Consider the following 23,164-nt stretch of genomic DNA (forward strand, 5'->3'; position numbering starts at 1 on the left):
TATTTCCTCATGGTGTTCTTTAACTTGTTCCTCTGTCTCCTGTTAAAAACTTGTTAGATTCAGGTTAAACATTTTGGCAGGAATATTTCATAGGTAATGCTGTGCACTTAATATTGTACATAATTTCTGGTTGTTTCTCTGTTAATGATGCTGAGGTGGATCATTGCATTCAAGTGGTAGAAGTCAAGTCTTTCCGTTGTGAAGTTACAGTTTTCCCTTTGCCAAGCAGCAGATATCTGGGATGATACTTTGACATCGTGTAACTATCCAGAACTCTGTCAAATTTTCACATAGTGTTTTTTCCTTACTGATGATCCTTGCCTGAATTATTTTATTAGGGATTGCAAAACTGGGGGTTTTCTATTGACACCATCTTTTTATATTTAAGTTGGCATTCTTCCATAAAAAAAGCTTTCCTTTATCAACTGGAGCTCTTTGACTCCTGAAATGATTTCATTTGGAAATCTTTTTCATTCTACCTTGGACAAGTAGAATAAATAATATGCTTGCTTTTAAAATTTCTCCTAAATATCATATTTGTTTTTAGATTCTTTATAAAAGATCAAAATAGCCCCAATAAGAAGTTAAATCAGTAGGTAATCTGAAAATTATGTGGGTGAGCAAGATAACTGGTGGTTAATTTTAGCAAACACAAAGAAATAGCGCATGCTCATGATAGATGACCATAAATAAGCAAATGAGTCTCTTGAGCTAGTCAGCTATACTCTTGGAGAGAATTTTCACTGAACTACATTTTCACTCAAAGATTACTCCATTATTTTGATAGTAAATCCTTAGATTTTAAGTGGGCATTAATCTCAAAGAATATGTTATCTGGAAGAAGTTTCATTTTCTTTTAATTTTTATAAATTAATTTATTTTTGGCTGCATTGGGTCTTCGTTGCTGCACGCGGGCTTTCTCTAGTTGCGGTGAGCAGGGGCTACCCTTCGTTGCAGTGCATGGGCTTCTCATTGCAGTGGCTTCTCGTTGCGGAGAACGGGCTCTAGGGTGCGTGGGCTTCAGTAGTTGTGGCTTGCAGGCTCTAGAGCACAAACTCGGTAGTTGTGGCGCACGGGCTTAGTTGCTCCGCACAGGCTTAGTTGCTCTGCACGGGCTTAGTTGCTCCACGGCATGTGGGATCTTCCCGGACCAGGGCTCGAACCCGTGTCCCCTGCATTGGCAGGCGGGTTCTTAACCACTGTGCCACCAGGGAAGTCCTGAATGCTGTTTTTTCTTTTTTTTTTTTTTTAATCTTTATTGGAGTATAATTGTTTTACAATGGTGTGTTAGTTTCTGCTTTATAGCAAAGTGAATCAGTTATACATATACATATGTTCCCATATCTCTTCCCTCTTGCATGCTATTTTTTCTTAACCATCCAAATTACACTGTTCCTTTGTAACACCAATGGTACTAGAAAAGGTTATGATTGCCAGACTATAAGACACTCTCTGCTCAAATGTAAAAGTTTTTTTCCATTTTTATTTACAACAGAGGAATTTTCCCCCTTAAAATTGCTTAGGTTTGGTTTTTGAAAAGCCTTTGCTCTTGAAGTTTAGTGATTATTTTAAAAAGAAAAGTTAAACAGTTTTAAAAAGTTGATACTTTTTTTCTATTTATGCAAGTAGTATAACCATATTACAGCATATTTAGCTTTGCATTTTCCTAATGACTCATAGCGTTTTTGGAAAATAGGAAAAGAAAATTTACCAACAATCTTACCAACCTAGCACAATCACTATTTGCGTTTTAGTGGGTTTATTTTCAGTCCTTTTTTTATTATCCATCTTTTAAAAAAATAGCTTTAATTATGCTTTATATAGGGAATTTTTTTAAATTAGAAGATATGTGTGAGGTTCTTATGTTTCTATACCATTCTTGCTTAACACAAATGCTGAAAATTAATGTCCATTCATTCACTTTTGGGTAAGAATGTGATCATCAATCCCAAAGATAATGGAGGAAATGGCCACATGGTGTGGTCTTTAATATTTGTACTCTTTGGTAGGCAACATAACTGAAAATAGCAGAAAATGTGACTTCCCTAGACCTAAAAGTTAAAAAGTAATTTAGTTCTGTCCTAGACATAGTTCTTTGCCTCTGTAAATATGTGTTAACCACTTATTTTCCTTTTGCAAAAGTATTTTTAAATTTTTGTGTCTTTGTTTTGTTTCTGAATCATTATTTTCAGCTATGCGACTATTAATAACCCTTTAAAAGTTGTTTTAAATGGTCCTCATGAAAAACTTTAGGATTTTAGGTAGTCCTGCAGATGCTCTTAGTTAGGTCAAGTTGTCCTTTGCTGGTTAAAGCAGAGGGCTTTAGAAACCTTGGCTGCTCTGAAGCTTTTGTTAGGACAGGAGTAAGGGGAGTCTTGGCGTCAACCCCAGTCTTGCTCTGTGGGAGTCAACCAAAGGCTAATATGAATTAATTCTCAGAAAATACCTATTTTATTTTCTTGTGATCTTTCGTTCCCTTCTACCCATATTCTAGGCTGACCAATAAAAGGAATTTTATTTAAAACTGGTATGTTTTTATTTCTAGTATCTTTAAGAACTATTATAGAATATCTTAATTAAACTAGCGTATCCTCTCTGTAATTTCTTAATTTTTATAGTACTTTCTTATTATTTGGCAAATAAATTACAGTTTTCATAGAACTATAATTATACATTGTTGACTGTATAATTATGCATTGTAATGCTTTTTGTATCTTCTGTTTTCAAAGGTTTTTTTATTGTCCACTTGGCATATGCTTCTGGAATAATATTCACCATGGTTTTGGATGACCTTCCAAACTTAGAAGACATCTATACTTCCTTGTGTTCATCAACAGTGGAGGACTCAGAGATGGATTTTGACTCTGGACTAGAAGATGATGACTCAAAAAGTGATAGTATTTTGGAGGATTCCACAATCTTTGTGGCCTTCAAAGGAAATATAGATGATAAAGACTTCAAATGGAAATTGGACACAATATTGGAGAACGTGCCCAATTTGTTACACATGGGTAATTTGCTTTATTTTTCCTTCTTGTTACTCTTTTTGAATTGTCATTCTATGGTTATCTCGAGTTTTACAAATACAACTGTGGTTGTAGTAGGTTGAAAGTCTGATTATAATTGCAGAGTTGGAATTTTAGGATTTTTTTTAATATGTATTTTTTTAAGTACATGGAGTAACTGAACATAATAAAGCATTACTTAGCATAGTAATCCTTAAATTATCTGTTCTAATGGATAGGAGTAATTCTATCTAATTTTAGCTCTCTGGTCTTTAGTTTCCTTACGTATAAAATGAAGAAGTAAGACTGGATCTTTGAGGTGACTTAAAACTTACAAAAATCTTTTACTCCATGGTTCTACTTAAAATGAACCTGAAATTTGTTCTTTTAAATTTTAGGTCAGAGGTTAACCGATAGCCTGCTGTATCCATGTACAGCCATGTGTTATGGTCCACTTTAATTTTGGGGTTGTTTTTTTTTTTAATGTTTGAATTTCATTGCCACTGCTTTTAAAAATGAGGTATTTTACATTAAAATTCAGATTTTAGGGGCTTCCCTGGTGGCGCAGTGGTTGGGAGTCCGCCTGCCGATGCAGGGGACGCGGGTTCATGCCCCAGTCCGGGAGGATCCCGCGTGCCGCGGAGCGGCTGGGCCGTTGGGCCGTGGCTGCTGGGCCTGCGCTTCCGGAGCCTGTGCTCCGCAACGGGAGAGGCCACAGCAGTGAGAGGCCTGCGTACTGCCAAAATAAATAAATAAATAAATTCATATTTTAGATTTGTCTTTAAACAGGAAAGGTCAGATAACATTGAGCTCTCCTATCCCAGGTGGTGCTGAGTAGCAGCTGCCACTGAAGGCAGGCCCTCCCCTCACGACAGTCCCATCTGTCCTCTTCACACATTTAGATAACCTGTAGTGGTCTTGTGGGAAGTTGTGCTTGTCAACTTTGGTTTAGATGTTCTCCATATTTTCTAGGTAGCACAATTATTTAATTCCTTCAGACATAGTACAAAGCCTAGATTTTATCCTTTTATCACAGATCTTGACTTGATTAAGTGCTAACCAACTTTTTTAGGTTTTGGGGTCTTATTCATTAGAATTGATGTCAGGAGGAGAGCTGTCTTTTTTTCCAAGGGTCCTTTTTTTGCTATGTTATATAAGACTTCTCTGTAGTTTTGGATTATTTAACATAGTATTAGAGACTTCTATGGTGAAAGTTGTAATTATCACCATAATCATGTCATAATATATCATATCTTAAGGGCTAGCTGCACCTGAAATTGTTCATTGCTCTTTTTTAAAAAAATATTTATTTATTTATTTGGCTGTGTTGGGTCTTAGTTGCGGCACGTGGCATCTTCGTTGCGGCATGTGGAATCTTTCGTTGTGACACACGGACTCTTTGTTGTAGCACATGGGCTTCTCTCTAGTTTTGGCCTTGGGCTCTAGAGCTCGCAGGCTTAGTAGTTGCGGCACTCAGGCTGTCTAGTTGTGGGGCGCAGGCTCCAGATCACACGGGCTCAGTAGTTGCAGTGTGCAGGCTTAGTTGCCCCACGGCATTTGGGATCTTAGTGATCAAACCTGCGTCCCCTGCATTGGAAGGCGGATTCTTAACCACTGGACCACCAGGGAAGTCCTGCTCATTGCTCTTAATTATCCACATTTTTTTCTTGTTTTTAAATTGCTGAATTAGTTTATTAATGGCTTTTAAATAAATTAGCAAACTCAGACTTACGGTTATCAGTTATAGTCTTGATCCAAAAAGTATTTTAAGTCAGATGTTCTCAAATATGATGGAAGTTAAAAATTTTGATAAAATATAACTGTTACAGTTAAAGATTTTTCTGCAGGCTTATCACAAGTAGATAATGTCATAAGCAAATTTAATGTTTGTCTAGACCACATAAGTATAAGATTGCAGTACTGTTCAGATTGGGAAGAAGCCCTGAAGCATCTATACTCTGTGGTACCAGGATCTCAAGCTCCCTACCTTTTGCTGTTTGGATGCATAAATATCATGGAAAGAAAAATGACCTGAAAAGCAGGTCTGGATTCTTATGCCATGATGCTGCTAGGTAGCCACTGGATTCTGGGCAAATCTCTTAGACTTTCTGGGCTTCAGTTTCCTCACCTATAAAATAGACTTGAACTAAATATTGCATAATCCTTCCTAAATCTCTGTGATTGTATTAACCTTCTGCTCTTAGCAAATGGTCTCTTTTTTCCACATAAGAACAAGTGGACTCCCTGTCTGGATAAATGTATAACGTATAATGATTTTGGAGGTGGCAGTGGCTTTAGGCAACATGTAGGCACTTTCCTGTATCCATATATATTTCTTATTTTGAGAATAGATATTCCTGTATGACCATTTTCTCAATACTGGAATGTATAATTGAATGGAGGATGTAAGAGATTTAATGTAACTGAGTTTATAACAAAAGAGAAAATTATTTTGTCTGGGGTTGTTGGGGAAAAATGTTTTTTTATTATTTAACTGGACCTGGGATTTGCATTCCATCTGTGAAATATAATTACAGACAACATTACCTCCTCAATTAGTTTAACTTTTGCATCTTAATTTTAAAACATGTTCTAAAGTTTGCATTGACTTTTCAGATTTGCTGAAATGTAATGTTTTTATATCCTAACTGAAATGTAGTTGTCAAATTTATGTTGCTTTTCTCCTCAGTTTGGTATGCTTCAGTAGAAATTGTTTAAAGTAGAAAAAGATTAAAAATGAGACACATAAAGAATCAAGATTTAAGCCTTCCTTAAATTGAAGCATTTATAGGATATTGGAAGAAATGTTTGCTCCCTCCCTCTATGAATATCTTTCACAGAGAGGCCCAGTGAAAATTTAAATATGAGTATTAAAATTTCTATTGTTTCGTTTGAAGAAGTAAAATTGCTAAACATTTTATAAGTGAATCTACTATTTTCCTTTTTAGTGCTCTTTCTTTAAGTTTAGTGAATTGTAGCTACAGATTCCCTAATATCTTACAATTGGCCTATCTGCCAGTTAAATTTTTATAAAATTTCACTTGAAATTTGAAACTTAAATATTCTTAGCTTCTCAGTTCACATACATTGAACTGAGTCCAGAAGTAGACCTTATTCTATTAATTTAAACTTATCTCTCCCTTCTCTCTTATGTTCCTTACTCCATCTTACTGCTTTCCATTTATTTAGTGCCTATGGTGTGTCAGATCCTATGCTAGATTTTTGGCATATTATTATCTCATTTAACACAATCTCATGAAGTAGTTTTTTCATGGTTTTAGAGACGAGAAAGGTAAGTTTCAGAAATGTGAAATAACTTGTTCATGGTCACCCAGGTGCTAAGTGGTACAGCTGGGATTAAACTTAAAGTCTGGGCTTCCCTGGTGGTGCAGTGGTTAAGAATCTGCCTGCCAATACAGGGGACACAGGTTCGAGCCCTGGTCCAGGAAGATCCCACATGCCGCGGAGCAACTAAGCCTGTGTGCCACAACTACTGAGCTTGCACTCTAGAGCCCGCGAGCCACAACTACTGAAGCTCGTGTGCCTAGAGCCCGTGCTTCACAACGAAGAGTAGCCCCCGCTCACTGCAACTAGAGAGAGCCCGCACGCAGCAACGAAGACCCAAAGCAGCCAAAAATTAATCAATAGATAAATAAATAAATAAAACAAATAAATTTATTAAAAAACAAAATAATAATAGTCTATCTAATACCAAAGCTTAAACTCTCTCAGCTACTCCATACTGGTATTCTACCTTGTTCTTTTACTTTGTTGTTGTTGTTGTTCATTCCATGTCTTCTGATGGCTAAAAGATTACTAATATTATTCTCTTTCTTTCATGACCAAGAATCCAGCAAGCTAAAGGTACAGAAGGTAGAGCCCTGGAACAGCGTGCGTGTGACATTCAACATCCCCCGGGAAGCAGCGGAGCGGCTACGGATCCTGGCTCAGAGCAACAACCAGCAGCTTCGGGATCTGGGAATTCTCTCCGTTCAGATTGAAGGTGCATGTCTGGACCCAGATTATAGGAACAGTAGAATATAGCATGTGCTGCTTTGTCTGTTCCTCTCAAGTTGAATTCAGAATACCAAATAACTCATGTCACCTGTGCTTTACATTGCAGCACCTTAGGATAAAGAGGAATTGAGGCTCTGGTTGGGTCCTGACGCTTCAGCATCCACAGCCTCAGACTCCATTTCCTTGGCTGATGTTGGCTGTCATTCTGTCAGACTTTGATTTTACTGGTACCCTAACCAAGGACTGATTTGTCTTTTAAAGAATAACTAATTTCAGTTGCTTCCTTCCACCCAATAAGCCTTATTTAGTATTTATTTATCTAACAGAGACTAGGAGGCCCTGAACAATCCTTTTGTAGCAGTATTCATTTTTCAGATGTTTTTGACAGAATGATCTTTTAAAAATGAAAATATGGGGCTTCCCTGGTGGCGCAGTGGTTGAGAGTCCGCCTGCCGATGCAGGGGACACGGGTTCGTGCCCCGGTCCGGGAAGATCCCACATGCTGAGGAGCGGCTGGGCCCATGAGCCATGACCGCTGAGCCTGCACATCTGGAGCCTGTGCTCCGCAACGGGAGAGGCCGCAACAGTGAGAGGCCCGCGCACCATAAAAAATAATAATAATAAATAAATAAATGAAAATGAAAATATGGAGTATACATACACAGCTTAAAACCCTGCTGTGGCTTGCTGTTATTCACAGAATAATGACCAAACTCAGGCTTTGCATGGTCTGACCTCTACCTTTCTCATCTAGCCTTATCTTTTACAACTCTCCTCCTTCTTCCTTGCTATCTATTCTAGCCTCCTCAGCTTTCTTTTAGGTTCCTTGAATATGCATTTCATCTTCCTGCCAGGAGTCCTTTGCATTGATGTCTTCTCTATATGGATATTGTTCCCTACCATTCCCCTTTCCCTTAGTTATACCTACTCAGCCTTCAAGTATCAGCTTAAATCTTTTTTTTTTCCAGCTTAAATCTTGAGGAGGTGTTTTCTGAACTCCTTGACTAAGTCAGGGTCTTTTTTCATGTACTTTTACAAAAGTCTGTTTTTTTCCTCCCTCAGATCATTTTCTCACACTTTGATTAAAGCAGTTATTTGATGATTGTTTTGTTCCCCCATGGACTGCAAGCTCCAGTAGGGGCAGGGACCATACCTTGTTTCACTCATTGTTGAATTTTTGCTTGCCTGTACATGTCAAGTTCTTTAATAAACATATGTTGAATGAAAGCAAGGGAAGCACATATATAATAGTAACACTTTGCTTCAGCCCTCAGAATAAATGATAAATAAAATATGGTCTTTGTCATTATAAACTCAAAAGGAGCTCATGACCTTGATGAGGGAGACAAACCTGAGAGATGTAAATACCAAGTATGGGGAAGCACAAAGGAGATTCTATCTTTTGGTGCCCAATGAACTAAAACCTTCTTTTCCCCTCCTGTGTTGTTGTAAACAAGGTGGCAACCAGTGAGTGATTCCAGCCTTTTCTTGCCCTGGTGGACCAAGCCCTCCTGACCCTGTGCTTGCATAGGACCTAAATGCTCCATTGAACCTCAGTAACCGAAAGGTCAACATATTGTATGTAGGAGTGAGACACATTTTATGCAGTTAAGATTGTAGGTTGCTGTGCCCCAGAAGGGGCGATATCAACAAACAGATTATTTAGAGAGATTATTCAGAGATATATAGATTGAGAAATGGGGTAAATTCCATAATTTGATAAACAAGGAAACAGTGGCTTAAACAATAACCAGTTTGTTTCGAAAAATGTTGGATTGTCTAAAAGGATTCAGAAAAGTAAAATTAATTCACAGCAATGTATTGGATGTAGGATGAACTTTTTTTTTTTTTTTGCGGTACGCGGGCCTCTCACTGTTGTGGCCTCTCCCGTTACGGAGCATAGGCTCCAGACATGCAGGCTTAGTGACCGTGGCTTACAGGGCCAGCCGCTCCGCGGCATGTGGGATCTTCCCGGACCAGGGCACGAACCCGCGTCCCCTGCATCGGCAGGCGGACTCTCAACCACTGCGCCACCAGGGAAGCCCTAGGATGAACTTCTGGGAAGAGTAGAAGTCAAATAACTATTGGTAATAACACTATATAGGCTGTTTATGCTTTATAAGCACATAAGCACATGTATTTTTTATAAGAAACATATAAGCAGTTTCTTTAAAACCCCAAACATTTTATAGTGTCTCTTACCTATTTACCTGAATTAAAAGGGCTTTGTGGTAGTGTTTTCCTCTGGAGAAAGGAAACACCAGTTTCTTCTCTTAATCATACCTACTTCCTACAGATTCTTAAAAGGGTAAGATGCTGATTCCCCTTTATCGTTACAGCCATAAATTAAAATACAAGTACTAGCAAGGAAGCCAAATAGATAACATATATTACAAGAAATTATGAAATTTACATATGGCAGTGATAATCACATTACAGAAAAGAGTTCTTTAACTTTTAGGGTACACATATGTTCCCAGGTGATCTCCTTTTCTCTTTCCACACTCCCTGGGAATTCAGGCAGGAGTGAAAGTGGTGGCAATAGCTGTTGCTTTTGTGAAACTGGTGATGGGCTGATGCCTTTTAAGTTGTAAGAGAAGGTATTGCCACTGTCGTGGTGTCTGCTGCAGGGCTGGAGGGACAGGTTGTTCCTCCCAACAGACTGTTCTCCTTTGAAGAATACTCCCCGTACCCTTTTGAGTTTTGGCCAGGGAGTTGGGGAGATGTCTTTTTTGAGGACATTTTGTGACTCCTCTGTAAATTCATTCTGATTTAAAGCAGGAGTCTGTGTCAAGGGCCAGAGAATAAATTTTTTTGGCTCTGTGGGCCAGAAGATCTCTGTCAAGACAACTCAGCTCTACAGTAGTAATGCAAAAACAGCCATAGGCAATATGTAAATAAATGAATGTGCTGTGTTCCAATAACACTTATTTAAATAAACAGGCAGCAGACTAGATTTGGCCCACAAGCCATAGTTTGCCAACCCCCATCAGCAAGTTGGAGAGCCAGTAGTGTTCTCTATGTGTGTTTCCTTGACAACAATTAGCTTACGCTTATGTGCAGGTGGCAAATAGGAGAATAACAGTAGTATAGTGTGGAAATTGTGTTTCATTCATATTGTGATTTTTTTTACGCCCTGGGCAAGGGGAGTTAGACTAGTAGCAATAGAAGGGTTAATTGTCCACAAGAAAAGCCAAATAGCCTTTAGATCTGTTGCTACATAGGTGGGAGTCCTTTCAGCTTTATTTCAGGAAAATTAAGAATGAGAAGTTACACTCAGGTACCTTCCCCAGAAGTATACCCTCAGCATTGCATGGCTCTCAGCTTGTGAAGTTTCAGTTTCTCCTGTGCCCACCTTAATGGTGGCCTCCACTGGCTTAAAGGTCCACTGCAGCTACATTATTTCCCACCTTTAACCAGTCATTTTCATTCTGCTGTTTTGGGGTATGTTGCCTACACCAATTTTTGTTTTTATTAGCGCTCTGGTTACAAAGCCGCATGGGTTTTGAGTTTGCCTCAACACTGTTTTTCCCATAAAACCTATTATTTTCAGTGTGAGATTTTTATAGACTGCGAGGTTTTCAAGGAATGCATTTATCATATAGAAAAATGCCTATGATTCTTTGTAAGGTTAAAATAAGATGACTATTCATCATATAGCCAGTAAATAGCTAATGAGTGCCTACTGTGTACCAGGCACTGTTCAGTGTTTAAAGGATATAATTAATAAGGTGGCCATATAATTTATCATCTAAATTAGGAACTTGAGAGTAAAGGGGGTTACTGTTAATAACTATTAATTAACTGTTAATAACTAAAAGTGAATGAATAAGTAACTGTTGATACATGGGATGTGCTCTGAAGAAGTAACAAGATGTTCTGATAAGGGTGACCTCACCTTAGATAAGAAGATTGGAGAAGGCCTTTTGGGGCATGTAACACTTAAGATTACATTGAAAATTGAGAAGTTGGTTTATGTGAAGAGTGCGGAAGAACTGTTCTAGGCAGAGAGAACAACATGTGCAAAGGCCTTGAGGTGAGAAGTGCGTTTGTGTGCCTAAGAAAGTAAAAAAAATGCCACTGAGGCTGAATCCTTGTTATTGAAGGAGAAAGTAGTGTGAGTTGAGGTTAGAGAGATAAGGCAAGGACCACGTCTGGGCTGTCAATAGCAGCCACAAGCCATTTACATGATCTGATGTCCATTTCAAGAACAATACTCTTTCCACCTAGAATGTCTTAGCAAGTTTAGTGTATTAATAGTTCTTTCCCTTTAGTGGAAACCCTCAAGATCTGTATTCTCTTTTCTCTTTTCTTCCTGACTCCCATAGGCAACTTAGAACATCTTGTAGCCCCTGGTGATTGGTCACTTAATTGGTAGTATATTTGTTCCCTATTACCAAGCTACCTGCCGGGTTAAAATACTTAATATTTTATCTATTTATCTAGCTGACCTAGATCAGTGACAAGACAGAGGAAACTGCTGTGCCCTCATTGGCTTCCTTCTTTATCATCTTGCTCTGTAAAACATTAAGTTAAGGAACAAGGTGAACGCACCCTTTCAAAATTTCAGCCACAGGCTAGCTATACTTTTATCTTCCCACAAGGTGGTGCTGTCTTCCAGAGTAACAGTAGTCAAAGTTTGGGATTAAACACAAGGAGGCATCCCAAAACTTGTTTCAGAGACCTTTTTATCAAGTGAGATTTAAATTGCCTCTAACTTTAGAGTCTACTCAATTGGAACACTTTTAGTGACATTACCTACCAGGCTATTGTGAGGTTCAAATGAAATACAATTTTGTAAGCATTAAAAACCCTATACAAAATGTTGGTCTTTATCGTAAGATGTCTCAGAGGTAGATTAGTAGCAACCTGTCTACTCTTCATTGCATGAATTTCTCTGCTGCATATCTATTTATACTGCAGTCATTGAAAGGGAAATGATATTTTGCTTACAAATATCACAGTGTCCCCATGCCATCCTATGTTCTTTCTCCATTAAACCTACTCGTATTTCTTATTTCTGATCATAAATTCCCAAAACGTAATCTAGGATTTTGAGACTTTCTGAGAATATTTTCTTCCTACACACACACATTCAAGGTGAGTTGGTTGAAAATAAATATTCAGAGTTCCAAGCACTCTGCTGATGCCATACATCATTAACGATTGTCTGTCTGCTGTATTGTGAGAATTGGTTATGTTCTCCCTGTGCTTCATGTAAGTGAACCTGCTCAGGTGAGGTTGAAGAAAGACCTGTATAGTATTGAACTCACCCTTTTTGTGGTGGTAAACTTACCGTAATTCTTCAAAAACACATAAAACTGGGCTTCCCTGGTGGCGCAGTGGCTGAGAGTCTGCCTGCCGATGCAGGGGACACGGGTTTGTACCCCGGTCTAGGAAGATCCCACATGCTGCAGAGCGGCTGGGCCTGTGAGCCATGGCCGCTGAGCCTGCGCGTCTGGAGCCTGTTGCTCCGCAACGGGAGAGGCCACAACAGTGAGAGGCCCACATACTGCAAAAAAAAAAAAAAACACATAAAACTAAAGCTCTCGCATATCTGTTTTTAAACGAAATTTGCATCTTATTCTGATGATTTCCTTTTTTAACCTACCTATCATTTTCAGGGGAAGGTGCTATCAACCTTGCTTTGGCTCAGAACCGAAGCCAAGATGTGAGAATGAATGGACCCATGGGAGCCGGAAATTCAGTTAGGATAGAGGCGGGATTTCCCATGGCCGGTGGTCCAGGTGAGATCTACTCAATTGTATGACATTTTACTAGTTTCCTTTTTTGGCTTTATTTGCTAGTGTATGATCATTTGGGTCCTGCAAGATAGGTGGGGGTTCCTGACACATTTCTGTTTATTGGTTCAGGAAAGCAAGACGTGAATCTATACTCTCAGGAGGCTAGAATCACAGAGCATGGAGCATATACAGTCTTTGTGATCTTTTGGGCTTATGCTTAAGGGTAGATGAGCCCTGAACCATGCAGCAAACATTTATTGAGTTTTCATTGTATGACAGGACCTATGCTAAGTGTTGAAAGCAGAACTGAATAAAACATCTTCTACCCTGAGGGTGTTTATAGCATAGTGTAGCTTTCCAACTCCCACCTTTCTCTGTGACTGAGAATCTGTGAGCTGAGAGTTCTTGCATGCTTATGTGTAATCTGCAGAAGTATGTGGAATATTGTGTTTTTATCTCTTCAGAATTTGAGAGAGTTATAAATTTTTTGCTAACTTTTTAGCAGTCCTGAAATTTCTTAGGGATTGAACTCAATATTCTGTGAGTCACAGAATATTAGAATTGAGTTGGCTCTCTCATTTGAAGCTAAGGAACCTGTGGAGTTCACAGAAAGGAAGCAATTTGCCCTGGGTCAAGTAGCAGTGGGCTAATATCACAGCTCTAACTCCCCAGGTCAGTGCTATTTTCACAGCACTAGTGGCTTTCAAACTTTTTCTGCTGCAGGATCTTTTATTCAAATAAGCCAGAAAAGCACAGCTGCTATGGTTGAAGGAGAGTAAGTACCTGAAACTATACCCAATAATTCACCTCCCCATCTACCACAGTAGCTCTTGAAGAAATGCAGCAGAATAGAGAAGCTCAATTTATAAAGCCATTTTTCTGAACTGTAGCTGAAGACTTGGCCATATAGAATTGGAACTAGGTTTTTATCCTGGCACTGCCATTTAGTGTTTACCTCAAGCTAGTCAGTGTAACTCTCCAGGCAACAGTTTCTTCACCTATAAAATGAGATAGTAGTGCCTATAATCTTTTGAGCTCATGCTTAAAGATGGATGAGCCCTGAGCCATATAGCAAACATTTACTGAGTTCCTGTTATGTGTCAGGGCCTGTGTTGTTGGGCTGTTTTGGAGTACTATATAGTAAATATAAAATAACCAACCTGGAACCTATAGTAGGGAGTTAAAAGATATAGTTCTCCATAGAAGTCTGAGCATTTGGTGTTAAGGCAGCTTGATGAGAGATTATAGGTGACGCTGTTGCCACTACTGAAGAACCAGGACCAGAAGAAGAGTGGGCAGAGTTTAGCCAAGTTGCATATAGTTAGTGAAAGAAAGACTAGACCTAGGATGAGACTCAGGAAATCTGGGTTCTGGTCTCAATTTCTGGCCAGATGTCTTAATATTTACTAGCCTTAGTTAGCTGTAAACATATTTAATTATGTCCTAGAAACAATGTTATAGATCTCTTCCAGCCTTAAAACATTAGGACTCTTAAAACAATATCAACACACTAATTGCAAGCTCTCCTAGTATCTGGCAAATAGCAGGCATATTTACTAAGCATCTCTGAAAAGTGAGTGTAAATTTTAGTGATGTGTAGGTAGTTCATTATCAACATAGGAAACTTAGAAGCTTTAGGTTGAAATTAGGTTAGACTGGTATTTAATGAAGGACACTATGATAATATATACAGTGTAAAGTTTCAGGAAAAATCAATTAGTAATGATCTGTAGTCACAGTAACATTTTAACCCCTAGGTGTCTTTCTTTACTGCCAAGCATACTTTAAGAATGTTTTTTTTCTGTTGTCCATTGGGATAGTGGATGCAAACAAAATTTAACATTTGGTTAAACAGATAAATTTTTCAAGGGAAAGAGACCTTAACTAACCTCTAAAACAATAATAAATAACTTTGGAATTGTGTATCTAGAATGTCTTACACTAAATTATTCTTAATGCCATTTTCTTCTCTTAGCATTGGCAACAGAAAGTTGACTGATAAGCAGGAGTCTTTCGTAATGAAAACCGAATCCGTAGCCTATTTTCTTTTCATAGCCTCATAGAATCCCAAGATTAGTGATTATACCATACTAGTCATTTAGTCATGTGTCACTATTGATGTTTTGAACTGATAATTCTTTCCTGTGGGGAGCTGTCCTATGCACTGTAGGATGTTCAGCAGCATCCCTGGCCTCCTATCAGGTGCCAGTAGCACCACCACCTTTTTCCCCCAGGTTTTTCCAACCAAAACTGTCTCCAGACATTTCCAAACACCCTTTGGGGGACGAAATTGCCCCCAGTTGTGAATCATGGCTCTAGTCCAGATTCCCACATAGTGCTGGAATGTATTCTATAGTATCTCTACTAAGCATGTAGCCAGCATGCACTTAAACATTTCTGAGGATAGGAAGCTGATTGTAGACTAAGAAAACCTGTTTCTTCTTATCTCCTAAGAACTTTCTCACTGTCTAATTACCATCTTTGAAAAATGGGGTGGGGTTCCTCAGAAACAAATCCATTCTTTATTAATTAATTATTTTTATATACAGCAGGTTCTTATTAGTTATCTATTTTTTTTATACAGCAGGTTCATATTAGTCATCAGTTTTATACACATCAGTGTATACATGTCAATCCCAATCTCCCAATTCATCACACCTCCACCCCCACCCCCCTGCCACTTTCCCCCCTTGGTATCCATACGTTTGTTCTCTACATCTGTGTCTCAGTTTCTGCCCTGCAAACCGGTAGAAACAAATCCATTTTTAACAGGTAAACATTTACCTAATTGCCCTCTCCCAACTACAAAACACCTGAAAATGCTGGATGAAATATAACATTTAATGCACAGCTGAGCTTGTAAGACAGTAAGGGAAATCCCCAGGGCAAGAACGAAGTCAAAGAAGAAATTTGAATAGCAGTAAACAAATGAGGAGATGCTGCAGGGGCTAAGAAATTTGAGTTTTAATGGCCAAGAGGGATAAAATTTGAAGCCTTGCCTTGGGTCCACATAAAGTAGTTAGAATTAGGAATCCTTCATGAAGCCAGGATTTTCAGTAAAAGGTAGATTAGAAAATTTTCACTCTCTGGCACAAGGAGACAAATGCAAAACTTGTCTCTCTTGGTCTGGGCTCTAGCTGAGGAGTGGGAGAAAGGGTGGTTGTAGAATTGTCTTCTCTATCCTTATGTATGTTGGACATCTAATGTATTATTGAAATGACCCAGGTACAGCTAAGCTAAGTTATTAAGTGGTCCTAAAGTGGTAATAATCGTTGAAGCTCTCACCCCAAACCACTGCAGATTTCTCATAAAGCCTACTCCAAATTCATAAAATTTAAATTAGAGTCCCTCCCTCCAGAATTCTAGATAATAGGAATATCAGCATGTTTAAAATTATGAAAATTCTAAGAAGAGGACAAGGCGCTATCAAAACACAAAGTGAATTTGGGGGAAAAACAGAACTTATAGAAATTTTAAAATTATTGAAGTGAATAACTTATTCAGCAAATTAGACACAGCTGAATTGGAAGATGATTTTGAAGAAATTACCCAGAATACAGCAGACAATAAATTAAGAGATGGAAATATGAAAGAGGTCAAGAGAAGTGAAGGATAAGATGAAAAGTTGAATGTATATCTGAAAAGAGTTCCAGAAGAAGATAAAGAAATTGAGGAGGGACAATAGTGAAAGAGAGAATGGCTGAAATTTTTCCAGAATTGATGAAAGACATGAGCCCTCAGATTCAGAAGTCCAGTAATTCTGAGCCCTACAAATAAAAATAAATTCACATCTAGACACAAAATTGTAAAACTACAGAGCGTGAAAAACAAAGAGAATGTTAAAAGCAACTCAGAATCAAAGACCAGTTATTTACAAAGGGAAGGTTATCAGACCCACAGCTAATTTCTCAGTGGCAACATTGGAAGCCATGAAATATTAGAATAATATTTTCAAAGTGATGAGAAAATTATTAACAGCCCAGAATTTTAAACAAAGCTATAGTATCAAGAGTAGTATGAATTAAAGACCTTTTTAAAGAGACTAAGAGAATTTACCATTAACAGACCCTTGCTAATTGAACTGCCCAAGGATGTACTTCAGGAAGAAGAAAATTGAACCTAAGATGGAAGAATTAAGAGCTAAGAAGGAATGGTGAGCTAAATAATTGGTAAACATGGGGTAAATCTAAATAAGCGTTGACTTATTTAGTAATAATGATGATCATATATGGTCTTTTGACATTAAGTCAGATATGTCTGTTGACATTTTTAAAATATCACTAAAATAATAGAATGTATAGCTTCTAAACTAGTAGTGGGGGGGTAGACAGGAAGGGCATGATGAAAACAATACAATAAAATTCAGGAAAAGTAGGAAAACAGCATAGAAAAAGAAGGGTAAAAAGCAGTGGTATCATAAAATGATAAACCAGAATATACCAGTAATTAACAGTAAATGCAAATGAATTATAAGCACTGATAAAAAGAAAGTGATTAATAGATTGAATAATAATCTCAGATTTAGTTATGTGCTCTTACAGGAATGATATAAAACATAAGGTCTCAGTTCATAGTTAAAAGGATAGAGAAAAATAGAGAAACCAGATGAATATTAACCAACAAAAAGGAGTATAACAATATTTTTATCAGATAAAAAGCATTACTGAGGATGAAAAGGACCACTGTATAATATAAAAAGAAGAATTCAGGAAGATAGCTAAACTTTTGTGTTCTTAATAACCTAGCCTCAAAATATGTGAGGCAAAAATGGTCAGAATTCATATAGATAGCAAATCCTAGGGGAGATTTTAACACACCTGGGTTAGTGATTGATGGATTGAGCAAAAACTAGTAAGGATAAAGAAAGTTTGAATAATATAATTAGAATAGTTTGATATAATGGATATATTCAGAAACCATACACTAAAAATTCAAGAATTCTTAATCTTTACAAGAGTAACATTTATATAAATTGACCATATGTTATTCCCACATCAGGTTTCAGTAAATACCAAATATTGGTAACACACAGATCATTTTCTCTGACCACAGTGCAATTAAGTCAAGTCAGTGGCCAAAAACAAAGAAGCAGAAGAAGAAGAAAAAAAAAACTGACCAACTAAAATATCCCATATTTTTAGAAATTTTAAAATATGTTCTAAATACCCAATGATTTTTTAAAAAGCAATCATGATGGACATTAGAAAATATTTAGAAGGGAATAATGAGAATGGTACATATCAAAACTTGTGAGATGTAGACAGTATAGCATTTGGAAGAAAATTTGAGCCCTCAGATACTTATATTAGAGCAGAACATCAAATGAAAATTAACAGGCCAAATGTCTGACTTAAGAATTGAGAAAAAGAACAGCAAAGTAATAATTTAGGAGGAAGGAAATAATAAAGGTAAGAGCAGAGATAAGTAAAGTATGAATTAAAAAACCCAATGGAACAGAGCAGCAAAACCAAAGGATATTTCTTTGAAAAGACAACTAAAATTGATCCTGGTAAGACAAATAAAAAAGAAAGAGGCACAAGCAATGTCAAGAAAGAAAAAAAGCATACACTTTAGAGGGTGTATTTTATAGTATGTGAATTATATCTTAATTTTTTAAAATATTTATTTGTTTATTTTCCTTATTATTTTTCGCTGTGTCAGGACTTAGTTGCGGCACACGGGATCTTTGTTGAGGCATACGGGATCCTTTTTTTTTTCCATTACAGCATGTGGTCTGCTCAGGTTTCTCTTTAGTTGCGGCACACAGGCTTCTCTCTAGTTGTGGCGTGCAGGCTCCAGAGCCTATGGGCTCTGTAGTTTGCCGCACATGGGCTCTCTCGTTGAGGCGTACGAGCTCAGAGGTTGTGGCACGCAGGCTTAGTTGCCCCGCAGCATGTGGAATCTTAGTTTCCCGACCAGGGATCGAACCCACATCCCCTGCATTGGAAGGCAGATTCTTTACCACTGGACCACCAGGGGAATCCCTTAATTTTAAAAAAGAATGGAAAGAAGAGTATTCCATGAATAACTTTATGCTAATAAATTTGAAAGCATTGGCAAAGAAACAGTTTTCTGGAAAATATAATTTAAAACTGACTTAATAAGGCATATCAAATGAAAAATCTATAACTACTTAAGAAATTGAAATAATCTGTCTCCCTGTGAATCAATTAGTATAACCACAGGCTCAGATGATTTTACAGGTGAGTTTTACTAAATATTTAAAAGACAGATACACATATTATTTCAGAGCATAGAAAAAGAGGAAAGATGCTTTCCAGCTCATTTTGAAGTTGTTTTAATCTTGATACTAAAATTAAAGGACAGGAAGAGAGGATAATTATAGGCTATTTTCACTTACGAGCACAGACGCTAAATCCTAGGAAGTCTAATAGTATCAGAAATTAGAGGGACTTCCCTGGCGGTCCAGTGGTTAAGACTTCACCTTCCAGTGCAGGGGGTGTGGGTTCCATCTCTGGTCGGGGAGCTAAGATCCCACTTGCCTCACGACCAAAAAACCAAAGCATAAAACAGAAGCAATATTGTAACAAATCCAATAAAGACTTTAAAAGTGGTCCACATCAAAAAAATCTTTAGGGACTTCCCTGGTGGTATAGTGGTTAAGAATCTGCCTTCCAGTGCAGGGGACACGGGTTCGACCCCTGGTCCAGGAAGATCCCACATGCCACGGAGCAGCTGAGCCTGTGCACCACAACTACTGAAGCCCTCACACTTAGAGCCCATGATCCACAACAAGAGAAGCAACTGCAATGAGAAACCTGTGCACCGCAATGAAGAGTAGCCCCTGCTCGCTGTAACTAGAGAAAGCCCGTGCACAGCAACGAAGACCCAAATCAGCCAAAAATAAATAAGCAAACAACTAAGTAAAATACTTGAAAAAAAATCTTCAAAAAATTTTTTAAAAATAAAAGAAATTAGAAAGATGTGGAGCAAGAGGAGTCCTCAGACTGCTAGTAAGAGTATAAACTGGCGTAACCGCTTTTGAGTGTAGTTTACCAATATCTAGTAAAATTGAAGGTGCTTATACTTTAAAACCTAGCGATTTTAAGTATATAGTCTAAAGACACTCTTACATGTCTGTGGAATACAGGACAAATACATGACACTGCAAAATTCTAAGGATGAAAAGTTAGTATTCATCAGCAGGAGAATGGATTTATCGGTTCCATAAAATGGGGCACTATTATAGCAGCCAAGATGGATGAATCTCAGAAAATAATATTAAGTGAAAAGGGAAACTGAAGAAGAATGGTGTCACTTATACAAAGATTAAAAGCGTACAAAAAATGTAATGCAGTTTATGTATGTAGGAAAGGTAAACACGCATGGAACTGTTAACCCCAGATATAAGATAAGAAGGAGGGAATGGAAAGAGATTGGGAAGGAGGCGGCAGCTTCTGGTGTATCTGCATATATATCTGAAGGAGGCAGGGTAGAATGTGTAGATTTAAATAAGGTAGATGGTGGTATAAAAATTTTCCATACCTTCTTATATTTTTGAAATATTTCATTAAAAACAAACATTGTGCCAATGCCAGTACTCTATTCTAGGGATTTTTTTTTTCTCTAGGATTAATAAGGATGACCAGCCCTGCCACTGTTATGATACCCCAGGGTGGAAATGTGTCATCTTCCATGATGGCACCAGGCCCCAATTCAGAACTGCAGCCCAGGACTCCTCGCCCTGCTTCTCAGTCAGGTATTGACCTCCAATCTTTGAGAATTGAAGAGGCTGAACTCCCTGCACAGATCATTACAAAATTCACCTCTCTCTGATGCCAAATTCCTAACTGCGCAGCTTAAATGCTGTCTTCTATGTAAAATCTGCCCTAGTTTCTTAAAGCTGGAAGTCATCATTTCCTTCTCAGAATTTCTTCTCAGAATTTCACATTATTCTTATCATTATTCTTATTCCTAAAAATCTATTCCTTGGCCTACTTAGTCCTGCCACTCCGTGATCGAGAATTCTGTATTTGTTTTGTTTTTTTATAGTTCCTCAGAATGTGCTTTGGAGGATACTCCACATTTTATGTTTGGCTCTTATATCCACTTAGAATCATAAGCTCTTTCTAGACAAGATTCATCTTTCTGTCATCTCGGCAGTTGCTTTGCATTATAGCAAGTGCTCACAAATGTTTCATTGAATGATCCCAGAACATTTTACTCTATATTTGCAGAATTGCCAAGACTGTAGGATTGCTGAAAGATCTAGGTTGCAGTAAGTTAATTATTGCTTTGTTGACTGTCTTTAAACAGATGCAATGGATCCACTCCTCTCTGGGCTCCATATACAGCAGCAAAGTCATCCCTCAGGATCTTTAGCTCCCCCGCACCACCCAATGCAGCCCGTCCCTGTGAACAGACAGTTAAACCCAGCTAATTTTCCCCAGCTGCAGCCGCAGCCGCAGCAACAGCCACAGCAGCAGCAGCTGCAGACAAGACCCCCACAGCAACATCAGCAGCAGCAGCCGCAGGGAATTCGACCCCAGTTTACTGCCCCAGCTCAGGTGCCTGTTCCTCCAGGCTGGAACCAGCTGCCTTCGGGAGCCCTTCAGCCTCCTCCAGCCCAGAGTTCTCTGGGCACAATGACTGCAAATCAAGGGTGGAAGAAGGCTCCTTTGCCTGGCCCAATGCAACAGCAACTCCAGGCAAGACCATCCTTAGCCACGGTACAGACACCTTCCCACCCTCCCCCTCCGTATCCCTTTGGCAGCCAGCAAGCTTCACAAGCCCATACAAACTTTCCTCAGATGAGCAACCCAGGCCAGTTCACAGCTCCTCAGATGAAGAGCTTGCAGGGAGGGCCCTCTAGGGTCCCAGCCCCCCTGCAGCAGCCCCACCTCACCAACAAGTCTCCTGCCTCCTCACCCTCCTCCTTCCAGCAGGGATCCCCTGCATCCTCCCCAACGGTTAACCAAACTCAGCAGCAGATGGGACCAAGGCCACCTCAAAATAACCCACTTCCCCAGGGATTTCAGCAGCCCGTCAGCTCTCCGGGTCGGAATCCTATGGTTCAACAGGGAAACGTGCCACCTAACTTCATGGTGATGCAGCAGCAACCACCAAATCAGGGGCCACAGAGTTTACATCCAGGCCTAGGAGGTGAGGAACACTGAAGCCATTTGTGTTGGTAAATTTACTAGAGATAGATCTTAGCAGAACTTCAATTTTTAGAGTTAATGGAGGGAGTGAAATAAGGATGTAATTATTTGGTTTTGTGGATATAGTGGTGACACTTGATATGACTTAGTTAACTTGATACATTATGCAGCATCTTACTGGTTATGTTTAAGCTAGCCCTCTGGATAAAAATGCAGGTAAAATTCAATATAGAGATGTTCATTTTGTTTTTCAAAATATTTTTGCTTGATCTTCTTCTAGTAAATTAAAACGTCCAGAAGAAACAGGATTTTATTAACAGCTTAAGCTACTCAGCTGTTGAAAACATTAAGATTATGCAATAGAGCAAAAATGAAAAGATAAGAATAGGGTTTTGTTGGGGAAAAGGCCCTTCTGATTTTCAATTTTGATAATCCTAGTTAGTAAAATAGCATGGTGTTTGTTAAATTTGATTAAAATATAAAGGGGAATAAGTTCAGAAATCATTGACTTTTATAGTTTTATAATGCCAATGCCTGCTCCTTAGAGAGGGAATTCCACCAGTTATACCTAAAGGAGATTTATTTATTTATTTTGTAAGGTGCCTCTTGTATGAAGAAAAAGCAATGGAGCTTAATGTGTGAGAGGTAAAACGATTACAGTAAAACTTATCCATCTCCATGTTTATTATTTATTCCTATTAATCATTGATCTAGTGCACATGAATGTGCTTGGAGCTTTTCAGTAAAGTATAGAGAGTAATACCGTCATCTGATAAACATACCCCCCACCAAAAGACACCCATTGCCTACCCAGAAAAAAACCCTTGCATCTTTAGTGCAACATAGCAAAGGCATGTTCCCATGATTTCTGGTGAAATTAAGTTGCTCATCAGTCTTTTTTCACTCTCTTGTAATTACTTTTACTGACATGCAGGCGGTAATATTTGAATCCTAAGAAGTTTTTAGAAAGTGCAAGAATGTTTCGGCTCCAAACTTCACTGTTCTGGGCATCTAGCCTTGGATCAGTGGAAGCTGGGTAGTCCCTCCTGCAAATGTGATTACAGATTTAATTACAATGGAAGCATGCAAATGGGGACTTGTCACTGCTAAAGAAAGGACAAATGCATATTTGTCTACAGAGCGTTTTTCGGGACATTGAAAATTTGGCCCTTAAATAAATGGACTAATACAAAAAAATTTTAAGTGAGCTTAGGTCTTAATGCTTTTCATAGAGCAAGTGATGTGCTCACCTAGGTGATCTGGCCACATCCAGGCC

At 38.4% G+C, this 23,164-nt stretch overlaps 1 protein-coding gene across 7 annotated transcripts in view; it reads left to right on the forward strand.

Moving 5' to 3' along the window:
• NCOA6 (nuclear receptor coactivator 6) overlaps positions 1-23,164 on the forward strand; it is a 97,251-nt gene that overhangs the window by 41,406 nt on the left and 32,681 nt on the right. For 6 of the 7 annotated variants that reach the window (XM_060030936.1, XM_060030934.1, XM_060030933.1 and 3 more), the window contains 5 exons: positions 2,730-3,011; positions 6,853-7,008; positions 12,647-12,769; positions 20,358-20,486; positions 21,044-21,889. In XM_060030936.1, the coding sequence (XP_059886919.1) occupies positions 2,777-3,011; positions 6,853-7,008; positions 12,647-12,769; positions 20,358-20,486; positions 21,044-21,889 (1,489 nt within the window). In that variant the 5' untranslated portion in view covers positions 2,730-2,776. Of the gene's footprint in view, positions 1-2,729; positions 3,012-6,852; positions 7,009-12,646; positions 12,770-12,824; positions 16,920-20,357; positions 20,487-21,043; positions 21,890-23,164 lie in introns of those variants that run through there. The other variant, XM_060030939.1, reaches the window with a different exon arrangement.

The sequence above is a fragment of the Delphinus delphis genome, chromosome 15 (assembly GCF_949987515.2).
Source record: "Delphinus delphis chromosome 15, mDelDel1.2, whole genome shotgun sequence".
Classification (NCBI taxonomy): Eukaryota; Metazoa; Chordata; class Mammalia; order Artiodactyla; family Delphinidae; genus Delphinus; species Delphinus delphis.